The sequence below is a fragment of the Lepidothrix coronata genome, unplaced genomic scaffold, assembly GCF_001604755.1.
Source record: "Lepidothrix coronata isolate B3197 unplaced genomic scaffold, Lepidothrix_coronata-1.0 Scaffold129, whole genome shotgun sequence".
Classification (NCBI taxonomy): Eukaryota; Metazoa; Chordata; class Aves; order Passeriformes; family Pipridae; genus Lepidothrix; species Lepidothrix coronata.
This window is the reverse complement of record NW_016690309.1, coordinates 552,821-577,087: the sequence shown is the minus strand read 5'-3', so window position 1 is coordinate 577,087 and position 24,267 is coordinate 552,821. Positions and strand designations below refer to the sequence as shown.

The 24,267-nt window shown below is 42.9% G+C and overlaps 1 protein-coding gene across 2 annotated transcripts in view; it reads left to right on the top strand.

Moving 5' to 3' along the window:
- ATXN10 (ataxin 10) overlaps nt 1-21,256 on the top strand; it is a 67,985-nt gene extending 46,729 nt beyond the window's left edge. For both annotated transcript variants that reach the window (XM_017826691.1, XM_017826690.1), the window contains 2 exons: nt 5,160-5,223; nt 20,576-21,256. In XM_017826691.1, the coding sequence (XP_017682180.1) occupies nt 5,160-5,223; nt 20,576-20,763 (252 nt within the window). In that variant the 3' untranslated portion in view covers nt 20,764-21,256. The remainder of the gene's footprint in view (nt 1-5,159; nt 5,224-20,575) is intronic.
- The last annotated feature ends 3,011 nt before the right edge of the window (nt 21,257-24,267 follow it).

The following is a 24,267-nucleotide window of genomic DNA, read 5'->3' as shown; positions in this document are numbered from 1 at the left end:
ATGGAGCAGAAGCAGCAGGTTTTGTTGCCATGATTTCTGAATTTCAGCCATTGAAATGTTCAGTACCTGCTTAGCTGGGCAGTGCAGAGGTGGAGGAGTGTTCTGGGGACTCGGCCTTGGCTGAAAGGGACATAAAGGACCCTCTTGGCTCCCAAAGTCGTTCCCACTGGTGCAAGGAGCTCTCAGACGGGCTAAGCAAGTCTTCTGTGATGTCCTGGAGAAGGGAGCCTCTGTCCACAAGTATTTCAGTGGATCTGCAGGATGTGGTGAACTCCTATAATAGAGCGATGGCCGCAGCCGCCTCTGTTCTAAGCCAAAGTGCCTGGAGTCTGCAGTGGGCCCAGGAATCTGCTGGCACCAAAGGATTGAAGGGTTCTTTTGCCTTGGTGAGTAGAATCTCCCATGTATCTCCTGTCACTTCTGCTGCTTGGAAAAACAAACAAAAAAGCCCAAACCCAGGACTCGGAAATGAAAAAACCGAAATAAATTTTTCGGTACCATCATAGGTGTGCAGGAGCTGTTTGGGAACCTGATCAGTTGGTACATTCCTACTTTTATTAAGCTGCTCTGTTACTCACACTGAGTGCTGGATTCTGCTCAGATGTCCAATCACTAATTAATTACCTACTTGTTGAGCAGGTTGTGGAGGAAAATAGACTGCTGTTGGTCAGCCTGGTTGGTGTCTGGGTCTGAGGGATGTCTTTACATTACATTGTCATTATGTAGTCATCATGTGGTACATTCAGATGGGACTCCATTAAAAGGCTTAAAAGTACCTGTAATGATGACCAAAGATTGGCAACAAATCCCCAAATGTATATGTCATTGGATTCCTTGCCTTGGGCATAATTCAGTCTGGTGTGATTGTCTGACTAAGAAAGTCATGCAGACTTATGAGACAGAAGGGATTGGAAGGGTCATGTTCACCTGCCCAGGGCAGGACCAGGTGGAGTGCTCATGGTTAAGGTTTGTCAGGTGGTTTGTGGAGACCTGTCTGCTCCAGGAGCCTGGGTCTCGTGTTTCACTGTGTTACAGTGCTCTGTGCATTCACCAGTTGAATCTGTCTGAGGGATGCAGGGATCAGAATTATTGTTAGACTCCTACTTTTAGCCTCGTGAGGATCAACAGACAGGTAGATGAGCAACCAAAGAGGTGCTCCTGGGAGGGGAAGTTGTGTAGTGGCAGTTTGAGCCCAGATCCACTGTGGACTAAGGCTGGGTTTGGTAACTGCTCAGCACAGCTGTACATGTGAACCAGGTGCTGCTGCTGGGTGGGCTTTGGTGTTTCCAGCTGTGTGACACAACTGGGAGCACTGCAAACAGTGAAGGAAGGAGCCAAGTCCATAAAAATGTGAAGTTTGCCTGTTTTGTTGCTCCCAGAAACGTTTTAAGTTCCATAATGTGAATTGAAATTGAATACTGTGGAGCTAAACATGATTGGAGACAGACTTTTTGTCTGGTAGGAAACTGGTGATGTGTAATGAATGTTGTATCTGGAGGTTTTCCATGTGAATGGCTCCTGCTTGTTCCCGGGTTTTGACTCATTTCTAGAGTACGTGTTTCCTGCCCCAAACCTCTTTTAACCTAGAGATTTGTATTTCTGTTTTTCAGTGATTATCAGTAATGATTAAAGAGAGGAGCAAGTGTTAGCATGAGATGGATACTCAAACTCTAGTTCTCTTCTATTTCTGAGAGTGCATTTCCTTTTGCTTATCTGTAGTTTGGCCAAACTCAACTTATAAGAAATAGGAGTGTTTCTGTGCCTGAAACAAAGACCTTTCTTATTCTGCTTTCTGTGTCAACTGAAGGCTGAAAATCCGTCACGTTCTGGTGGGAGAGCAGTTCATGTTCTGGCTGTTATCTGAAGACATGAGTGTTCCTGTTGTGGAACAGTACTCTTAGTTGACTAGGTAGTATTTCCAGTTCCTGAAGTGTTAATTATTCTGTGGAGAGATTTTTTTTTGCTGGATTGTTTTTATTTTTCCTCTTTCTGTCAGTGCAGTTGCTGGACCTGGAGACTCTGGTTGCATTTTACCAGATGCAGGCAGATCCATCAACAAGCGCTGTCGTGCTCGGAGAATTTGCCTTCTTCCCCCTGACCTTGGCACTGTTGCTGCTAGAAGGAAAGATTCAGTAAATAGGCTACAGTTAACTTATACTTTTTTAGGGCTCTCTTGTGAATGATTGTGCTAATGGTAAGGGATTCAATGAGCTTTTGTAACACAGACCAGTGTGAGCAGTTCTGTTTACGAGACAGACACCGGAACGGTCCTATTCCTTAGTTTCTGTCTGTACTTTCTCCTCAAATCTGGATGGATTACAGCTAGTTTCACACCACCCACTGTGTGTTTTTTCTCACAGGATACTTTCACACCATATTTAAAGTAAGATTTGAGTGTTGTGCAATGTTGACTCCTTCCCTGAGCCCTGCAGAAGATCCCTGCAAAAGGTCCCCTGCCTTGCTCTGCACTGGGCATTTCACAGACAGTTCTCTTCAGAGCAAAAACTGTAAGGCAAATAACTAGTGGGAAAAGTTTCCTGAGCCCTTTGAACTGGGCAGTGCAGTTGCCATGGTTGAGATGTAGGACGGTTTCTTGATGTTTACAAAGTTCTGTGGTGTGGGAGGTTACAGGGAGATCAGAGTGAGATGTGAGAGGCTCTCAGCAGTGCAGAGGGCACCCCTGGGTGGGACGGTGATTCCTCCCTCTGACTGTCTGTGGCACTCTCGCTGCAGAAACGGCTCTGCTCCCTGCACAGCAACTGCTGAGCTGGCTCACACTGCAGCCAGCTCATTACTGAACACAGGCACACATTTCAGGGTGCCATAAAATGCCCTTTCAGTGGATCACTGCTGGTTCAGGAACAGCTGGCATGAACTGCAACTTTTCTAGCGCTGGTTACTCATGGTTTGGTCTCTTATCTCACGAGTCACTCAGAGGAGTACACAGATTTGTCTTGGGTGGGTGAATTGTAAGGGTTTTTTCCTTGCTTCATTTCCCTGAGTAGGAAGTCACAGGTGGCACACTAAAGCTGTTAACATGGTGACAAAAACTGTGCTGAACTCGAGCAAATGATATGTCCAGTTTAATGATGTGATACTCAAGAGTCGCTCAAGTCAAGAGGCTCTAAGGGTGGGTGTGAGGCAGAGGTAGTTGGCATGAAGGTATCACTAAGGCTGTGGTGTGCTGCTGCTGTTCCCACTTAACTTTGAAGGAATCTCATCATATTCCCACAGCAACTTTTTGAAGCGTGTGTGGATTTTAATTAAAATTTTGCTTTCCCCAAATACTCACTTTGTTAACCAAACATCTTGGAGCAGATTATGGCATGGTTTGTTTCAGTTGACAGCACTTAATCCCGATTCATTTGCACTGTTCAGCCTTTCACTGGTGGACAGTAAAAGGTACCGTTGAGGGCACATCAGGGTTTGGCTGCAGCCGAACATCAAAGCGCCAGCGTTCCCCCAGCACGTGCAAGGGCTGTGTTACTGGGAGGTCACTGCTGGCTCGGGCTTTGAAGTGTGATATCAGCCACGGCCTCTGCAGGAGGCACAAACATTTTGTGGATATTTTTAACCCTGTGTTATTAACTGTATTTCATGTAGGTAAAGCTGTCCGTGTCAGCACAGATGTGGAAGTTGGGGTTTAAGACCTGACCGTGCTCTTTGCTTTTCATCCGTGTCAGGCTTGCCTGGCTGTGTGTCCTGTCTGTCACTGTTGCTTTCTCGTGTTATAGCTTGAGACTCTGCAGTAAGATTATCTGAGAAGAAACTTGTAAGAGGGGTGTGCTCAGATTTGTCTCTGAATTCAGTTTTACTGGTCCATTGGCTGTCAGGGATTTCACCTCTAAATCTCTTCCTACTTGACTGACTTCTCTTATCACAGAACTTGCATTTCAGAAAGCTGATGATACTGCAGTGTAAACTTTGGGATTTATTGTTTTCCTTGGTGCACGAAAGCGCATCTTGTTGGGACAAAAAAGATGGGAGAGAGAATCCCATCATCAAACCGTGGCCTAAATTCTGTTTAAATTCCTTTGCCTGACAGTTCTTGGTTTGAGACTAAATTTTAAGGAATTAAAGAACTTAAGATTTGGACAAATATAATTTGGCTATCAGAGAATGTTTGAGTTTGGAAGGAACTTCTGAAGGAACCTCTTGTCCAACCCCCTGCTTCGATGCAGGTCGGGTTGCCCAGGACCATGTGTAGGTGGCTTAAAGCATATAAATAATGTATGAGTATAAGAATATAAACAATTAATCCTCATCCTCTCAAGGTTTTTTAAAACTGCTTTTGAAATATATTTAAAAAGCTCCTGTGTCTTAAGAAGGTATTTTCAAGGCTGAAATTTTGCAGCTAGTTTAGAGCAGGGTTTTGTTTAAGTACGTAGAACTTTCTAAAGCTGTAGCTGTGCATGCAGGATGTTACAGTGTACCCTAGAAATCTACACAAATCTCTTAGGAAATATACTTCCCTTAAGATAATCCTGCTCCATATTTATTGTTACCATCAGCTCATCCCAAGTTCTGGGTAGTGCCTGTGTGTGTATTAGGGTTATACATTGTTATCTCACACACACACACGGATCAGTGCAATTTGTGAATTCCCCTGTGTGGGGTATGGTCAGGAAACAAAAAGTGCCAGTTCTTGTGTTTGCTGGTTTGCTAATAACATGAAAAACACCTTCTCAGAGGAGAAATGTCAGTGGCTCTTACTTGATATAAAGAATCTGTGCTTGTGCACGTAGAGGTAACACATTGTTTCTGAAGGTACAGGAGATGTGGCTCCCTGTGAACTTGTGTATGTGGGGAGATGTATTTTTCAACTTTTTTTTGCCCTTGTTTTTCCTGGTTCTTCCTTCTGGAAGCAAGCACGAGCTGTCACTGAGCATGGCTTGTCTGCCTCCATGTGAGAAGCCCCACAGAAAACACCTCTAAACCTCAAACACAGGCTAAATGAAGGCAGAATGTGAAATCAGTGTCTGCTTGTGTTACTGTTTTGATACTCGCTGCTGACACCAGATTTACTCTGTAATGCCTGGTAGTTTGTTTAATATTTTTGATTAAACAAACATCTCTGTTACCTTTTTACATATTTCTTGCATGAAACATCATTTGTATTGTTGTGACATCCGTTAAATTAAACTTCTGTTTTTATTTAGGTGTATGAGTTGGATGGCATCCCCTTGATTCTGGACAACTGCAGCATTGATGACAACAATCCGTGTATCCTTTACAAAAGAGTTGTGGTTTTGAGTGTGACTCACGAGAAGAGGTGTGGGGTTTCACAGATGGGTGCCAGCACTGCTTTCACTGGGTGCCCAAGTGTGACTGGCCTCAGGACTTTCTAGGTTGTGTTTAAATGGTTCAGAAGTGAGCAAAGGCACAAATAGGCTTTCATGAGCTGGATTCTAAGTAAGTTGAATTGTGGTTATATTCTGTTTCCTAAAATAATAAATATTGCTGGTTTGCAAATGTCAGCTCAGAGAGCCAGCTGTGACAGGAATCTGAATCCAGACTCTGGCTGTTGTGTCAGATCTTGGAGCCTTTGCTTCCATTGAGGCATCTGTTCAGGAGACTGAAACAGTACCCCATCAATTCTCTGCACTTAATAAATGGGGTTGGGGAGGTTATTCTAAGCACAGAGTCAAGGCTAACAAACTGTTGTAAGAATGTGTGTAATTGAGAAAATCAGTGGTGCTAATTACTGAAATGTTGGGGAGATTTTAATATAAATGGTGTTGTGCTTCATATTATCTTTTTCCTGGGGTTTAAGAGCAGAGACTTTCCAAGACAGATTACTGTTAGAGAGAAATAACTTTATATTGAAGAGAAGCAGTTGTTAAGCAGAGTTTGCCATCTCTTCAAGCACCACACAGTCATCCTGCCAAGTGTGTTCAGTCAGGGATTTTCTGCCATCTGATCATTAGCTCTGTGTGAGTTTCTGGTAAGTGTGTCTGGAAAGCAAATGCATTTCCTGTGTAGAGTCATGTCACCTTTCTTATACTGAACACATGAAACGAGCTTTCAAAATTAATTGATAAGAAAAAGGTCACTTTCTAACAAGTATCAAAAAAACCCACACAAAAATTAAGTTGTGAAAATGGTACATATTCTCTCAGTTGTGTGCTGTGGAACATCATCTACATATAAATATGTCTTGAAATAATGTAGATGACAGCACAAGCTGAGTGGAGGAGCAAGGAGTGTTAAGTATCCTCTGAGTTACTCACTTTATTGCTTTATGTGCACAAGTTTTACATTCCTCACTGTTCCTGCACCTGGAGACCTGGCAGTGTGGCTCTGGACAGGGCACTGAGGAGCAGAGTTGTACTTCCGTGGGGCCATTCAGGGAAGGGGCACTGCTGGAGGAGGTGGGAAGGGCAGGGAAAGTTCCCTTTCCCTGAGCAGAAGAGCAGCCCTGAGAAAACCTGGTAGGGAGCTTTGGTCCCGAGTGACTTCTTTGCTGGAAAGCACAGCTGTGCAACCACCTCTAGAATGTCTTTCTAGGATTAATCCTTCATTTTAGCTGTTAGTAAAAGAGGATAAAGTTGGAGGCCTTCAAAGGCTAGAGTTCTGATTTACGATCTTGAATGAAATGAAAATAAAATACCCTGGGAGTCTTTACTGCATTTTCAGCAATGTGGGACTTCTTGCACCTTTTGATACAGGCTGACGTTTTATGGCTGCACCATAAACTTCTTACCAGAGGATAAAATTTTGTTTACTTGGTTTTTAAAGACATCATAACTATGTGAGCTTTCACCACTGATTCATGGCACAGAGTGCAGGGGGATACAGGCGAGTGGGCAGAGGGGCCTGGCCTGCTGTGACCAGGTTTGCTGTGACCAGGTTTGCTGTGACCAGGTTTGCTGTGACCAGGTTTGCTGTGACCAGGTTTGCTGTGACCAGGTTTGCTGGGTCAGCATTGGCAGTGCAGCTCCTGGCTGCTGCTCTGGGCCTCGCTCTGACCTCGTGCTGTTCCAGGTGCTCTTGTGCTACATGAAATTAGTGCTCCCCTGCCTCTAACATTCCTCATCTGCTGCCTTCCCAGCAGAACTTACACAGGGAAGCAGAGGAGGAGTTTCCAGTTTAGCTGTTTCTACTTTCATCTGCTTTGCAGCATATTCTGCTACCTGTGGACACCACAAACCAGGTCCTCAGCAGCACGTGGGGCCTGACTCCACTGCAGAACAACTGCATCATCTCTGAAGAGATTCAACTGTTTCCTTGCTCTCTTTGTGCACCCCAGTCCTGCCTGGCACAAATCCCAGAATCACGGGATGGGTCAGGCTGGAAGGGACCACAGTGGCTCATCTGGTCCCACCTCCCTGCTCCAGCAGGGCCATCCCAGAGCACATGGCACAGGATTGTGTCCAGAGGGTCCTGGAATATCCCCAGTGAGGAGACTCCACACCCTCTCTGGTCTCTGTTCAGGGCTGGGTCACTGCCCAGCAAAGAAATTGTTCCTCATGCCCAGGTGGAACTTCCTGGGCATCAGTTCCTGCCCGTTCCTCCTGTGCCATTGCTGGGCCCCCCCGAGCAGAGCCTGGTCCCTCCTCTGCCCCCTCCCTGCCTCCAAATTACATGTACAAAATTTTCTGAAGAAAAAAATGTAACTTTAATGGTAAAAGCGATAGGATTTTCTTCCTAGATGAAAAAAATAATTTCCCTAAAGTATGCAATTCATCAGGAGAAGCTGGACTGCCATTTTAGATGTTAAAGAGCTCTTTATTAGTTTTGAGAGGAAAAATTCTTTGATGAGTCTTATTGTTTGTAGCATATGGAAGAATGCTGCAAGAGGAAATGGGTCTGCTCTCATCCTAAAATAAATTCCTTTGTAAACCTGTCATTACCTTAAAATTGCGTGCTGTGAGATCCTGAACAGTTCTGTAGCATTCACAGAACTACCAGGGAGTTTGTAGCTTACAAAGTTCAACTGACATGTTTGCATTGCTCTAATTAATTGTTTAAATTCATCTTTCAGTGCTCAGTGTGGTAGAACTGTTACCTTGTCTAATTACATCTCAGGCTTGTAACCTTTACATTTATACTAACAAGGAGTATTTTTTCCTTCAGGATATTTGATGAGTACAGGCCAACAAAGCACCACCCTCATTGATAGCAGACACCAGCATGATTATGGACAGTTAAGAACAAATTTGCTGTACCTCTGTAATTATTCAAATTGGTATTTTAAATTTGCAGCTACTACAACTTTGCATGTTTCCAAGTAAATTCAATGGAGAAGTGCTGAAAGATGCCAGATTTTCAACTGTGAGCTGCTGGGCTTTTAGCACAGGGGAAAAGGTAAGCAGAGTGAGACTAGAGTTCATTGAAGACCTCAGAGCCTGAGGAGTTAAACTTCAGAGGAGGTTGAATATCACTTTTTCTATACCCTTTAAATCTTCTGTCTGGGACTGGCTGCACCCAAATCATAACTGTCCCTCTATTTAATAGCAGTCAGGCCGTTTCAAAATGCAAGTGGAATAGTTTGCCTTTAGATTAAGGAGAGGTCCTTTCATGAGCTATTTATTTTAGTTCTGAAAATTCAGTTTCTTGTTCTGCTTCTGAAAAGTTGGAAACCTTTTGCTTTACCTTTGTAACCTGTGTTTAAGAACAAAGAAATTAAACGTGCCACAGGGTAGCAGAGTGGGTTGGAGATGCCTATCTGGGTAATACCAATAAAAAATTTACTCCAAATCCTGCTTTTCAGGTTATTTGAAGAAAATATATCCTGCTGTGAGGATATATGTTTATATATATGTCTCTGTGTGTGTATACACACATATATGTTATATACACAAGTAAACACCTAGCTAACTATGTTTTAGGAGTAAGAATTTTCAGCATTTGTGAAAGGAAAACCTGTGGTTGCTGTGAACATCCATACACAGATCCCTTAGTTTAAAGGATGTATGAAAATGTAGAAAATGTAAGATAATTTTTAGATACTCCTTCCCAAAGCTGCTTCTATTATATTCAGTCTGAAAGTCATCTGAGAGGTAGATTGAAAATACTTCTGACTTGATGGCAGCAGCAAGTATAATTGTGGTTCATGAAACTGGCTGAAGCTGGAGGAAATCAAGTTGCTCTGGTCTACAACAATGGCAGTTTGTTTTTGGGAGATGCCAGCAAGGACTTCTGGGGGAGCTGACAGACATTTTATTTCTAAGTTACAGAGTGCAACCTAAACCAGGCCACATGCTGTAAAAAAGCCTTGCCGCTGAATGGAGGCCAGTGGAGAGCAAAAATAGGAGTGTGAGTTGAGTTTTTAGAGTGAACCATCAGGGAGTTGAGCATTTTCACGTACATGTGGCTATCCCATGAGTGTTGCCAAAAAATACAGCATAATGTCACATCAGTAGTGGTTGCCTTTCTTTGGAAAGCTCCCTTCAGGCACTGCCAGTGCATTAAGTAGCTGGATGTGACCTATTTGGTTCTGTATTTTCACAAGCATACATGAAATCATGTTATTGAGTGGATATGGATCTGTAAAGGACCCAGGGTACTGATGAGAGCAGCAATGAATTCCTCATGCCCAGTCAAGTTTTGCCCACCTGGAGGATCTTTGGGGTCCCTTCCAACCCAGGCTGTTCTGTGATTCTGTGGAATTCCCCTTCTCCTTGTCACTTTGCCACTTGCTTTGCTGCACAAGTGAGTTTGAAATAAGTAAGTTTAAAGTCTGCCTGGGCCAAAGTGAAGTATATTCTTTGGTAGAGGGCTTCAATTTTGCATTATTTCTGGTTGCTGCTGTTACCCTTATCCTTGGATGACACAGAGCACTACCAGCATCTTACTTTCTGTCAGCCAGTACTGAGTGTGTCCCTGTGACTTTAACAACCACGGCAGACAGCAAGTTTTCAGTTGGTCAGCAGTGGAGGGATGGGACCTGTCAGCACAGGTTAAGAGCATAAATCTGTCTGCTCACAGTGCCAAAGGTGAAGTAAAATATCAGCTGAGTGGAAGCCAACTCTGCCTGTTCTCACTGGCACAGGTTGCCCAGAGAAGCTGTGGCTGCCTCAGCCCTGGAAGTGCCCAAGGCCAGGTTGGATGGGGCTTGGAGCAACCTGGGATAGTGGAAGGTGTCCCTGCCCATGGCAGGGGGTTGGAAGCAGATGATCTTTAAGGTCCCTTCCAGCCCAAACCAGTTTGTGATTCTATTCTATGATTCTACTGCAGATGGAACTAGGAGAGCAAGAAGAAGTCACTTATTGCCGTGCTCCAGTTCAGACTCTCTGAACTGCTGTGTGCTGAGAATTCACCTTTAGAGAGAGTGGAGGATCCCTGCTCTGGGCACAAGCACAAAGCTGAGCTGCCTGTGAGTGTTACTGTGAGGGCCAGAGAAGAGGTGGTGAGAGGAGAAGCTGGAACAGGTACAGGGGTGGTTATTCATTGAGCAGGAACAGTCTGAGAGGGGCTTATTTCTTTCACCTGACTGAGCAGATCAGATCCTGTCCTGTTCCTGCAGGTTGCTGGGAATTCTTTGGAGCTGTGTTTTATTAGAGACAGTGGATCCCAGGGGCCTGTGTGGCTCAGAAGGGAATCCCCCAGTGTTGTATCAGGGTGGAGTTTTTTAGGCTGCAGTGATGGGCCAGTTTCTTCAGTGATTCCCAAGAGGCTTCAAACTTTGTGTTATTTCTGCTGGTGAAAGGGGACAACCACAGCTATTCCCAAGCACTGCACTTGGCTGTAGTAGGGAGGGTCACCTGTCTGCTGCTGTCACTGTGTGACAGGGTGATTTTGACACCCTTGAAAGAAGCATTGCAAGTTATCCAGTTTTGTTCTTACAGCAGTGATAATGGACCAAAGGGGTCTGGATTCCACTCCAGGTAGGATTTTTCAGTATATTATCTGAAATGTCCTCAGTGGGATTATTACAAAGCTCCAAAGGGGGAGGATCTGGGCACATGCTCCCTGTTGGAAAGGGCACGGGAGGCATTTGTGTAACCTAATCTTGCTTTAAATCACACTTGACATTTGCTGCACATCTGAAGAGATGGGATAACACAACTTCCATGTCTTAGGCCACTGTTTATCTTTCCTTGATGCTGCAAACTCTTCAGGGCAAAACTTGGTGAAAGGTAAAGAACCAATCAAAAAACTTGTTGCATTAAGCATGATATTTAGTAGATCTAAATTCTGACTCAGACTGCACTTCTGAAGTGTTTATTGCCAGAAGCTTCATCCTAGAATGAAAACAAAAATGTAGGGATTTCTCATGAGAGGTTGCACGTCTACTAACTCTATCAGTAATCCCAACTGTTCCCCAAGAACAACTTTTTTCCTATCAAATGCAACATTCTGTTCATATGAGAAAGACTTGAGACCACAAAAGGAATGCAGTGTGCAGTATAGAAAAAGATACTCCAAGAAATTAAAGCGTTTGCCCTTTTTTGTCTTCCAGAAATGACCACAGATTACACTTTGTGTTTGGACATTTACAATTCCTAACGGTATATTTCAGGTTGCAGGTTCTATAATTTCTAAAATTCATTTTTTAGAGCAGCTGCAGGATGATTAAAATACTGAAAATACTGTAAAAAATACTGAAATTCAGAGGTTTTTTTGGGGGGAGGGTGTTGGTGGTATTATTAATTTCCTTGAGAATTTATAAAATCCTGAGGCAGATTTGCAGAGATGTGAATATGAATCTGTTCTTTAGTATCTCGTTCCTGCCCAGGAATGAACTGTGACCCAGGAATGCTGAGTGACAACAGCCCTCGTTAAGAAGTGTGAGATGTTCAGGGTCCCTCTGAGAGCTGGAGGAAGTGTAACAGAGCTGTACAGAATGCAAGAAGGCTCTTTCAAATGTTACATTCTAATATTTCTAATCCCCTGAGAGGGGTAATCTCTGTAGGCACCAACTCATGCATGTAAAAGTGAGGAATTAAAGTTAATAACTCTATTTCTAAACCAAATATTGTCATATTTGTCCTCTGCCCTAATCCTCTTGGTGGACTTAAATCCATGACAGGCTTCAATTCTTGAAAGAAAGCAGATCTTTAGTTACCAGGAGCACCCAAAAAAAAAAAAAAAGAAAGAAATGAAGAAAATATATAATATTTCACTGCTTTTATAGCTCAAACAGCTTGCTTGATTTTTCTGTAGACTTTCTTTTGACAAATTCCCCTCTGGGCTGAGACAGAGCACTAGAAATTTGAGAGCCAAAGGTTTTGGGTTTTGTTTTTTTTTTTAAGTAAAGCTAGGAGTGGTTCAGAAATATTGTTGAGAATGGAATGCCTTCTACAACCACCTTATCATATTTCAGTCTGTCTTGACATTTTTTCTTGTGCATACCTCCAAAGAACACTGGGATGTCATCTGGCCAGTGCTTTGCATAGTAGCTTTATTGTGGCATTTTCCTGTTGCCCCGTTTTTGGTCACTGTTATTAGAACAGTTTTACCTTCAGGTGGTGAGTGCCTTGTCCTGTGCCGCTCCTTCCTGAGCCCGGAATGATCTGCCCTCACTGCCTCAGGTCTTTGGTTAAACTGTCCTTTTGGTTCCCAAATGGTTTCCCCCACCTCACCTTTCCTATCACTCTGGGTGTATTTGCAGTCCCTTCCACTGACCTTGTGGGTTTGTTCCTTTCTCCTGGTGCGTGGAGATTTCCTGAAGGAGGTGCAGCCCTTTCCTGAAATCCTAGATGGAATTGTGGCTAATGGCTGTTTTGCTGAATGCATACTTGGTTATTATGTAGATGCATCTTTTGAAACACCCATTTATTTTAACCATTGTTGGTTTTGGGTGCACACTGGGCATCAGTTGGTGTCTGTGAGGATGGAACTGGAGTTTCATTTACCTTCGTTGTTCTGGTTATTTGTCATAAAGTGACATTTGAAGTGACCATAAGCAGCAGGGGGGGGAGTTATTCAGAGACCCTGAATCAATAAAATACTCACGTATTTTGCTGAAAGATAAGCTGGCATACAGATCCTTGTGGAATCTGTATAAATGGATAAATCCCTAGAGATTATAAACAGAAAAAGAGCTTCAATCCAGATTGTGTCAGCTCAACTTGTCATCTGCCTTAGAGTGGTAAGTTATAATTAGCTTTGCCACATGCCAGATATGAGCCAGGTTGGGTTTTTAAATGTGGTGCCAAATTCTTGAAAGAGTTATTTGACTTCTATAATCTCCATGTTAAAGCATTTTAGAAAAGCTGGTTATTTCTCTATGCATGTAAATGCACATGAATATATTCCTGTGTGAAGGTGGAGCCTTTTTCTTTCCATGTCCCAGGACATTTAAAAGGACCACACCAGCGATATGTAATCAGTTTGTGGACGCAGATACCATCCCCCATCCCCCTGTGCTTCATATCTCAATGTTTGTGGCAGGTTTTAATAGTAATTTGAGACACGAGTTTCAACTTCATGGAATTTTTGCATTTTTTTTCCGTACCTGGAAAGAGAAGATAAGCTGAGGCACTTTTAGCAGTTAGGTGACAGCAACTGAAGGTTTTTCTTTATAACAGAACAGCCTCCTAACCCTGGTACCTGGTAGGGATAACAAACAGATTTAGTTGTCATGAACTCTTAAAATGGGATTAGTGTAAGAGAAGGGACTGTAAGAGCAGAATATTTTGACTGTGGAGCACTAACTTGAGATTGATCAAGAGTGTGATTATTTCTGTTTTAAAACCAGATGATTTATAGTTGCTCATAAATTATGGGTTTCTATTAAAAATGTAAGTCATAATTTTAAAAAAAATTGGCAGTCTAAGCAGCACAAATGAATGTGTCATATTCATGGTTTTAAGCTAGTATTACAAGTCTGAGTATAGGGCAAAGGAAAACAAACTAGAGGTTATGGCTTAATTTTTTTTGGGAGTTCTGTAAGTTTTGGCATAAGAGACATTATAATAAAAATAGCCTGACAGAGCTAAACATGTCCTATGGCTTTTGTAGCTCTAGAGTGCTTGACCCAGATTTTGTGTTTAAGTTCATAGTATGCTAAGGTGTTTTGGCACTGGGTTTTTGAGTCCCACAGAGCACGAAAGGCAGCACATAGAATATAGATTAAATGTTTAGCTGGCAGGCATTAGGGGCTAATAACAGTCTGGGTGTATAATACTGCTCAGTGTGTCTTGTGTGAACTGTTAACCCAGATATACCAGTGGGAGAACAGTCCCCATACTGGTGCAGGTAAGAAAGGCCTCAGTACCCGAGTGCTGGAGCAGTAAACACCATTTAATGACCCTGGGGGGCCGTTCAGCTGCACCTCACTGAGGGCAGGGGGGAGTTAAAGCCTTGGAGCTCAGAACGAGCCTGGTGCTTTGCTCTGGCTCTCAGGATTGAACGGTGCTGAAAATGGCCCTGGGAGCACAGCTGGGAGTGAGAGGGCAACTGGATATTGTGAGCTGCTGGGGTTCACTTTTCCTGAATTACTCATAGCCAGGGGAGCAGGCAGCTGCCCTGCACCTGGAAGCAGACATACAGCACATTTGGGCAGAATGTTTTACCTAGCTCTGGTGCCTGTGCTTCAAAAGGGATGCTGAAAAATCCAGGTGGAGGGAAGAGACACAAGAACTGTGCAGAGCTTGGAATATCTCCCTTGGTTTCTTTCTTTTGTTCATGCCAAAGATGCTTTATCAAGTGCTTTGGTTATGATGTGGGAATTATTTCTTTTAAATCTATAATGAAAATCAGTGTTTGGAAGCAACTCTGAACAAATCTAAACCAGAAATAAATCACAGGCTGTAACGAGTGAGAGATTTACCTCCTGGGACAGTTTATTTAGGGACACAGTGGAATCTCCCAGTCAACACTGAAAGTCTCTCAGAAAAAGGCAGGAAAATATCTTGTATGTGAAACAGAATTGACAGGCTTGATTTCCTGAGGGGCTGAGCTTTACTCATCTGTGTTTGTGCAGAAGTGTTGGGCAAAAGAGGTCTAGTTGTCCATTCTGGTCTTAAAGTTATATTTGTTGGCCATGGACACTTAAATAGGTGAGCTCTCACTGAAAGTCATAGGTGAGATTTAACATTCCTGTCTGCTGGTTATACAGAAGATATGTCTCTGTATCCCATAGGGCACACTTGAAAAATGGATTCATCATTGCAGATGATGGGTAGGATGCTCAGAGATGGAGATAAACACAAGTAGCCAGGAAGATGGTGCTTGTCTGCACGAGGAAGGCAGAGCTACTGGTGTGGGAGGTTAGTGAAGGCCTGGGGACTGGAAAAACTCTTTATAGTACAATTATTTTGTGCTACAGATGTTTGCTATTTTTTGTAGGCTGTGAATCACAGAGAGTGTTGCCTTTGTACTGAAACTGGGTGACTTTCAGGTGGGTGGTTTGAAGTGAGGAGAGGAAGGCCAGGCGCAGGTGAGGAGAGGGAAGGAGGGAAGGCCAGGCTGCCATGGCACAGGAGTCTGGTGAGGCTCTGCTGCCACGCTGTGGCGGGGATGGAGCCTTGTTTGGCACGGCATGGTCCAGCCCTCCCACCCATCCCTTGCACCAGGTGAGAGGTACCTGCAATAGGAATGAACCTCTGCTTTCCCTTCCCCGTGTTACAGATCATATCCCTGAAGAGTGTGGTCAGGAATAAAAGCCTCTCCCAGCATCCAGGGGCACCTCTGTACCTTGGAGGCTTCTGGGTTAAATGGGTTCTGACTCTGCAAGAGCCGGGCAAGGAAGCAGTGACATTCCCACTTCATACAGTACTGCTTTTGAAAGCTCACTTGATCATCCAGAGTGTGGTGAGTGCAGTCATAGGTGGTAAGAACTGCTCTGGAATATAGGAAAATACAGGCAACTGGAATATTGTAGACTTTTTTATTCTACCTTCCAGGCAGAGCATTTTAAGTTTGTATAGGCTGAATTCCTGAAGTTTTCTGATGCTGATAATTCAATGTGAGGTATAAATAGAGTCCAGTGCATTAATTCTAAAAATATAAATTAGGCCTTTGAAAATAGGTAAGTCAATTAAGATAAAACCTTTTGTTCTTTACATTTTCTGTTACTACATTTTTGGTAATGTCTTAAGCACAAGTAGACTTTACTTTAAAAGGTAGAGGAGTTGTACTAAATTGCTATCAACTTATGCAGCTCCTAGGACTTGCTAAAACTACTAAAACCCCCAAGATGAAGAAACCTGTAGGGCTTTGTAAGTGCTTTGGCTGATGGTGGGACCAGAACTGCCTGTCTGCTGCGTGTGGTCAGTCCCAGCACGTTGCTCCCAGCTGGGCTGGGCAGGTGTGGTAGTTGTCCAGAGACCTCTTTAATGGGGAGAGGAGTTACCTTCAAGGTGCTGTAAAATGAAAGTGCTTCAAAGGACTGAAAGGCTTGAAGGGGAGATGGTTTGTCTTTTCAGTGTGGTCCAGTCATGTCTGCAAGTAGAAGTGACTCTTCTAACATGACACTTCAGTATTTCATTCCAGTCTGCAGAAGTTTGAATCAAAATTGGATTATTTGTTGAAGACCAGAAAGAAATACAATTAACAAGAATTGTATTTTTGTTATCTCTGGGTTTTAGCCCTGTTCCAGAACAGGTCCTATAAAGTTGAATGGCTTTAGCTGGGGGCTGCATAAACAGCCCATTTGACAAGTTCCAACCCACGGGAGTTGACTTTCTTAATAAGGTTTTGTATCTCCTCCTATATTTGATTAAAATGTAGTTGATATTTAAATAATAAAAATCCATTTTAAATGAGGTAATGGGATAGAACAAAGAATATCCTCTTTTTCTCATAAGACCTAATTACTCTTAAGGAAGAAAGTTCCTAAGTAGTGATTTAATTATGGAAAACTGACTGTAGTGCAGGAAATGGTCTAACTTAACAAAAAAAGTCCCTTCACTGTGTAATAAATCAAACCCTCCACCAAGAATGTTGTATTTAGAGATTCCTCAGTATTAATAACTATGAAGGGGACTTAGGAAAACAGATGTATGTGTGTCATTCTCCTTGTCATCGCTCTTCAGTATCCTGTATTAGTTCATAGTAATACTTAACTTTCAAAACTTGCCTTTTTCAAGCAATATACTTCCAAGGTTCCTTGTGCATTGCTGTGCATTTGCCTCGTCAGCCTCAAACCTCATTAATAACTTTGTCTGCTCTCTGTCATCCCTAGAATCCAGATTGCTTTGTGGGACAGTTTGTAGGGGTCCTGATGGCTGCACTGGGCTTGTCAGGAATGTTCAGTCCCAGCTGGAGTTGGTACTATGGGAGTGAGAAACTGGAATACTCTCTGAGAACTGGTCTGCACATCCTGCTCCCCAGTAATGCACGGCCACGGGGTGTTGGCTGGGGACTCCTGGCAGGACATGGGGGTACTTTCACACCCCATTAAACCTACAGACCAGTCACTGGGCTCCTGCCTTGACTCCAGCAATGTCTTGGACCACAATCCAAGGGAAAAGAAGCAGGAGAATTGTGAAAAGTTTCCTTTGCAGTCAGTGGCCAAACTTCCACAGGATTTAGTGAGGTAGATTTTCGTGGCTTCCAGATAGTAACATTTTTCATCCCTTAGGGCTGATCTTCTCCAGCTCTCTTCCTTTTTCTCTGGGTTCCCTCCTCTCTGACAGTTGAAGTTACAACCCAGAGGAGTGGAGACGATTTTAAATTTTAAATTGTGGAATGAAGCTGTTGCCCTGTCTTCCATGCTTGTGTAGGTTCATTCAGTTTTGTTATTGTTTGTATAGGTCAAAATAGCATAGGAATCCCATAGCACACAGTACTGAAGGGTTTTGGAAAAGGGTAGCTATAAATGCACAGAAATGTTTGCTTTCAGTCCCTAAACAGATAGTCTGGTGATGAGGCTTCTGCAAAATGAAATTAGTTGTTTTCTTCCTTTTGTATGCTCTCTTCCCTGTGACAGAATATCATCATCTTCACTTGTCTGTAATGTTGATTCATTTGAGAGTGCAATACACCCTGTTGGAAAAATGCAGACAAGTCTGTGCCATGAGATCTGCTGCACTTGCTGTGTTCCTTCTCTTTGGTGCAGTTTCACAACAAACAGGCTCATGCTCTTATTTGTAGTAACTATGGCAACTTTAGAAGCTCTCTTTCTAAAGCTGAGCATACAATAAAGTGCTTAAAGTGTTGGTAGGATTAGAGACTCTCGAATATGTTTAATTTTCTCCCTGTGTCTCTGTCTTTGGAGAGGAGCAAGAGGGTAATGTGAGTATTAGGGTTTTAATCTGGCTTTAATCTCGCTGACACTCAGGTCTGCCCGAGCCTCCCCCAGCAGGAACAAGGGGTCATGAATATTCATGGTGCGGGCACAATGGGCAACCTACACACAGAAAGGAGTTTGTGAAGGAGGGAAAATGTTATTGAAACCATTCTGCAGCTTCAGCTACAGTAGTCAGTAATGATAAATGCCAGAATGGTGATAGAGTTCATAAGATAATGGGGATGTCTGAGATATTATGTAAGCACGGATGGATCTGGTAATGGGGAAACAGCGTTTGCTGTGGGGTTTAGCAGTGGGTTTGTGTTGAGGGACATAAGGATGATGGTAACAGGATTATTCCCAAAGCTAATGCACACAGGCATCTCTGCAAGTACTTTTGTGTCTGTGTGGCACTTTGTGAGACTGAGAACTGTCACTCTGAGAATTGCTGTTATTCCTGTAGGAGGTTTTCTTTTCTGTAAGTGCTGTGTTTTACACAGAGATGTATTTTAGGAACACAACAAGACAGATCTGCTCCTCATCCCAGGAGCAGAGCCAGGGAGGGTGGTAGCATGTTTCTCACAGTCCATTGGGAGAACTTCATGTTGCTTTCTGGCACTGATGCAATGTCCTAAATCAGACCTGGGAAAGACCTGCAAGGTTTTAACCTTGGTTCGTCAGCATTCATGAACTTGCCTGCTTTGCTGCTCTGAAATCTGTTCTCACCACTGGTGCTAATGACTGAGAGTCTGCTTGTATGTGATTTTATTTCTTAGGCATTTTTTTGGCTTATATGCTCAAATGTAATCTTCAGTGGAAATGCTCAGTTTATGTAACTTCAGTGTAGCTTGGCACTTGTCTTTTTACTTAACTGTAGTAGTGATGCACTGACAGAAGAGAATACATGAATATTCTCCGTCATGTTCACCTGTTAAGGCTTTGATGTGATGCATAATTTTTTTGGGTGTTAATTTCTCTCCTCTGTCATTACCTCACACTGGAGTTTTTTGAACCACGAAGGTGTGCAGCATGTTTCCTGGCAAAGTGTAAAGAGCTCTGTCAGAGGAAAAAAAAAAAAGCCTTGTAGTTGTTAGTGCTTTGCCATTTTTGATTTTCAATTCTGGACTTCTCGAATGTGGAAAAAAAATATAAACTGCTACTAAAAGGCAGGGGACTGTTTCACTGACCCATGCCAGTGCAGGGCTGTTCCCTGCCAGGTGTGTCCAGGCTGCTCTTCATCCAAACCCTTCTCTCTCTGTTGGGGATGTGTAAGATAGATGGTGTAAGATTGTGTAAGGCCAGTTTCTCTCTTCTCTTGTTTTGTCTGAGGTTCCCATTTTCCCCAGCTGAGGAGTTTTTCCCTCTCCTCACCCCCTGGCAAATGCCAGAAGAACACCACCTTGTCTCTGTGCTTAGACACTCTCCAACCCAAAAGACGTCAAGGAGATGAGTAAATTATGCATATTCCTCTCCTGGATGTGAAGCTACATGTAGTAAATAATTGGTGCCCTGCAGGCAAACCACTTGTGTGACTCAGAAAGGGTAACTTGGGAAAGATTGTATCAAACAGCCTTTCAGCTGCAGAGCTGGGACCAACATCTCTGACACTTCATAAAATGAACACTGTAGTTCACGTGGAAGATGCCTGGCTGATAATCCTGGGAATTTAAATCCTTTGTCTACAGCCCTGACATGTGCCTCAATCCTGGCCCCAAGGGACCACCTTAGAAGGTGAATGAGTTGCAGCTTGTGCCCGTTCCAATGTCAGCAGGAGCTCCCTGCTGGTGATCCTGGGGTCTGGTCTCCTGGAAAGTGTGTAAAAGCTCCCAGGCACAAAGGACCCAGCTTAGGAACCTTAGAGTTAAAGAATTTTAAGTGTCTTGACATTATTTGTGCTATTTTCAGATATTAGCCTGGATAATTTCTCTTTTTCTACATCTCTTCAGCTCTTGCAGTGAAAATAATAGTTGTCTTTCCTGGACATGATTTACAGCTTATTTTGTTTGCCAGTGCTTGGAAGTGTAGTGTTGAAGTGTTTGGATCATAAACAAGTGACTGATTTTTTAATTTAATCCCACTAGGAAGATCATTGGAATATTTCAGTTAACTGTAATTTTGGTTTGAAACAATATCTCCATTTAATTCTTGAAGTTCATTTGTATTTTTGTTAGGGTTTTTTTCCTAACACAAAACCTAATAAACTTGACTGAAGTTAATGGACATAAATCATTCTATTAAAAATTAATATAAATTAAGTTCCCTCATATGCAAGTATTTGCAGGTTCAGTGTCAACACCTGTCTTAAATGTCTTACTTTTTCAAACCCTTGATTTCTACTGGGTTTCGAGGTTTAAGGGGTTGGGGGAGGGCAGAAGGAGGGGAATGCAGTAATAAATGGCAATAAACAATGTTTCATCTCTGAATAAATAACCAGTCCTTGACTCTGCCCCCCAGTTGTGAACCAGTGGGCAGTTTTTGCCATCCGGAATCTGACGGAGCAGAACGAGCGGAACCAGGAGCTGATCGCGGGGCTGGAGGAGCAGGGGCTGGCAGAGGGCTCTGCCCTGGACAGCATGGGCTTGGAGATGGACAAACAGGAGGGCAGGCTAATCCTCAGGTCTGCCAGGAAAAAGCCCTCCTGAGCCAAGGAGTATTTCTCTTATAAAATAGTCTTCCCTGCTCAGCCAGTCAAGATTTCCTCCTTTTCAGTCCCAGTCTGCTGGAAGTGTTACACTCAGTGTCAGAAAAGCTGCCAGATGATGCTTCTGCCTCATAAACAGAAGCACACCTCTGTGTTTCCTGAACACTTGGGTAAATCAGCCTGTGGAACAAAGTCCTTCTTGTCAGTGGGTTGGGATTCTTGTTTCCTTGGTAGAAGGGTGTCACAGACGCAGTATTGAGTTGTTACAATTTCCTTTGCTGAACCTGGGGATAACTGTTGTTAAAAAACTCTCCAGAGAAAGAGCTGCTTTGCAGGCTGCTCTCCAGTAAAAGATCTGTGCTGAGTCAGGGCTAAACAATCAAAGTTTTCAGTCATGGGACTCAAATATCTCTATTTATCTAAGGATCGACGGGATGTTGGATGTACATAAATATTTAGTGAATTAAACACAACATGCCTTCTGTGTATTTAAATTATGAGTAAACCTTCTTTTCTACCTTGTTACCTTTCAGTCTTCATGAAAAGTGTATTAAAACCAAAGCTGAAGCTGTTGTGGCAACAGATGCTGCATTCCTTTGCACTGGGGCATGTCTCTGTTTTGGAGACTTGGGTGTTTGTTTGAATTTTATTTGTTCCTTTGGAGGGTAAGTCAGCCCACTTTCCTTTCATTTTGTACTTCTCATGGGTTTTCTGAACTCTGGCAGACTGCTGAAGAGGTAGTTTCTCACTGTGATTAATTCTAGGAGTTTCTTTTCACCCCTCTGCCTTTCCAAAACATTGACAAAACTCATTTCCAGTTAATTAATTCAAGAGAGGCAGAAGAATGGAAGGCCCTGCCTCTTCATTTTGGGTACCCTCCTGTATTGTTGTTGGACCCTGCCACTGTGGAATGTGGCATGAATGAGATGGGGGGAAGGGGGGTGAAGCCAGGGTGGGGGGGCACAGTTAACTCTGTGTGTGCCATAGCTTTGCCCTGGAAGCCGAGAAATGTAACCCTCCATGCACGAGCAAAGCAGGAATTGCAGCTTAATATTGCTGCTGCTTGTCTGTTGTTGCTGCCATTTGATTACCTCCAGTGATCTTGAACTCACAGGTCTCAGGAAAGTTAATTTGTTGGCATTTAATCCTATTCTTAAATGGAAAGGCAGGTTTATGTCCTTAAACTCCACATGCCTGTAACCAGCCTTCAGCCATGAGTATCAGCATACGCTCCTCCAGTTCAGTTTTTTGGTTTAAAAATGGGAAAAACACAGTACTTTGAGCTGTGGGAAGTCCCCAGCAGTACATAACAGTGCTGGGGAGTAGAGCTGGACTGCTGAGGTGGTTTCAAGTTAACTGGAGGATCTCAGTGTCTGCCCTGGTGGGACTATGGATTTGACCCAGTGGGATTTTAGCCACCTGTGGGGTTCAAAGGCAAGGATCCAACACTACTGTCTTCAGCCCTTTCTCAGGTAAACGGGGTCTAGAAAGGGATGATGGCAGTAGGAACAAAGACACGAACTCTTGGTGCTTTTAGTGACTTTTTGCTTGGAAAACAAATGGGGAGAAAAGCGTTCTTTGTGTTAGCAAAGGGTAAACATGGCTATAAGCAAAGTGCTTCATTTGCTTTTTAAAAATATTTTGACAGGAACATTTTGTCGGGTATTAAACCCTGTTGTGTCCAAGTGCTGGTTTATAAAGCTGTGTCCTATGCAGGTGGGTGCCTTTTCCTGGCTGAGGGGAAAAGGGATATGGTTGTGGTTCTTCTTGAGCGTGTGGTTTCTCAATGATTTCCTTAAGCCTTAATTCTTGTGTTTAGGCCAGAATTCATTTAGCAGTATCATTAGTGTGTCACATCAGATTTACAGCTGGGTTTGTAGGGGTTTTTTAGTCTTCATCTCCATAACACAATGAAAGATTCATACTTCTCACCCCTAAGTGGGGGGGGGGAAACAATTCTAATCTTATATATAAAAAAGCATTATTCAGAAGGCTGCATCATTCATCTTTAAAAGGAAAGAATTAAACTTTTGCTAACAAAGGACCGTCAAATATAACCCCATCTGAAATGAAGCTGTTTTCCACTGAGTAATTGTAAAGCTTCAAACATTTTTATTTTAGTGCCACTACCTACAAAACTCATGTTAAATGATTTAACAAAGTGAGAAAAAATATATAGAATTATCCTGAACAGAAAATGAACTTTGTGTGTAAGGAAAAAATGCAAAGAATTTCCTTTTATTTAGGGTGATAAAGAGTTAAAATCCTGTTCACAAAGCAAATCCAGAGAGAACTTTGGTTGTGGAAAAAGCAGTGGGAGTCCCTCTTTCCTTTTAAGCAGATGGGAATAGACAGGGTGTTTTTTTTAACTTGACAGTTGTATACTCACCGATGGAATATGCACAAGCCTGTAAATATAAGCCAAATAATAACAAACACAAATAAATCTGAGGGTTTTGTGGTTTTCAGTGCCTAATGAAGTAATAGTTGTGTTTTCAAAAAGGGAAACGTAGGGCTTTCACAGCAGAGAACATGCTGATTACTGTATTGTGAGTGGCTGGCTTTTGATTTTCCAGGATGGATTAATTCTCGGAACACAACAGGTTCCCTGTCCTCCCCCACTGGAGTCCCAGTCTCCAATAGACTCGTTTTATATGCTGGGGGATTAATACAGCACAGCAATCGGTCATAAAAAGCAAGCTTTAGTGAGTTTGTAAAGGGGCAGAACAGGCAGATCAAGTCTTGTGACCATCTTATTGCTTTCGAGTGTTTTCAAACAGTGGTGGTCAGATTTTTTTGATTTTTTTTTTTTTAAGGTCTATTTGTTATTAAAAGGGAATAGGGAGTTGGTTTTTTCGTCATAAGTGGATAGATTTTGGAAGAGCTCTCTTGCAAATTGTGAGAAATAAGCTGAAATGTTTGCAAAGCTCTGATTTTTTTTACTGCTTCTAATAATTTAGCTTTGTTTTGCGTAAAGTACCTGTAAAATACATTTTTAAATACAATCAACAAAACTCCAAATCCCAGTCACTAAATGCCATTGTCACAATCTTTATTTAACAGTTGATTTTGTATTTTGAGGTTGGTTGCAGATGTTTGTGTAGTGAGACTCTGAAAAAAACTCCCCTTGATTTGCAAACGAGAAAGTACTGAAAGTGTGAGGCTGTACCTGAAATTGCCTTCAATCTTTGTACCAAGCCTGAGCTGTACTGTTGGGTTAGAATTCATTGTCTGCTTAGAGTAGACTTCTTTGTATTAAAAAGGGGAATTTATGAAGGAATGTAGAAGAATGCATTTTCAGGAATAAATTGTTCCCTGTGAGGGTGGGGAGGCCCTGGCACAGGTTGCCCAGAGAAGCTGTGGCTGCCCCAGCCCTGGAAGTGTCCAAAGCCAGGTTGGATGGGGCTTGGAGCAACCTGGGATAGTGGAAGGTGTCCCTGCCCATGGCAGGGGGTTGGAAGCAGATGATCTTTAAGGTCCCTTCCAGCCCAAACCAGTTTGTGAT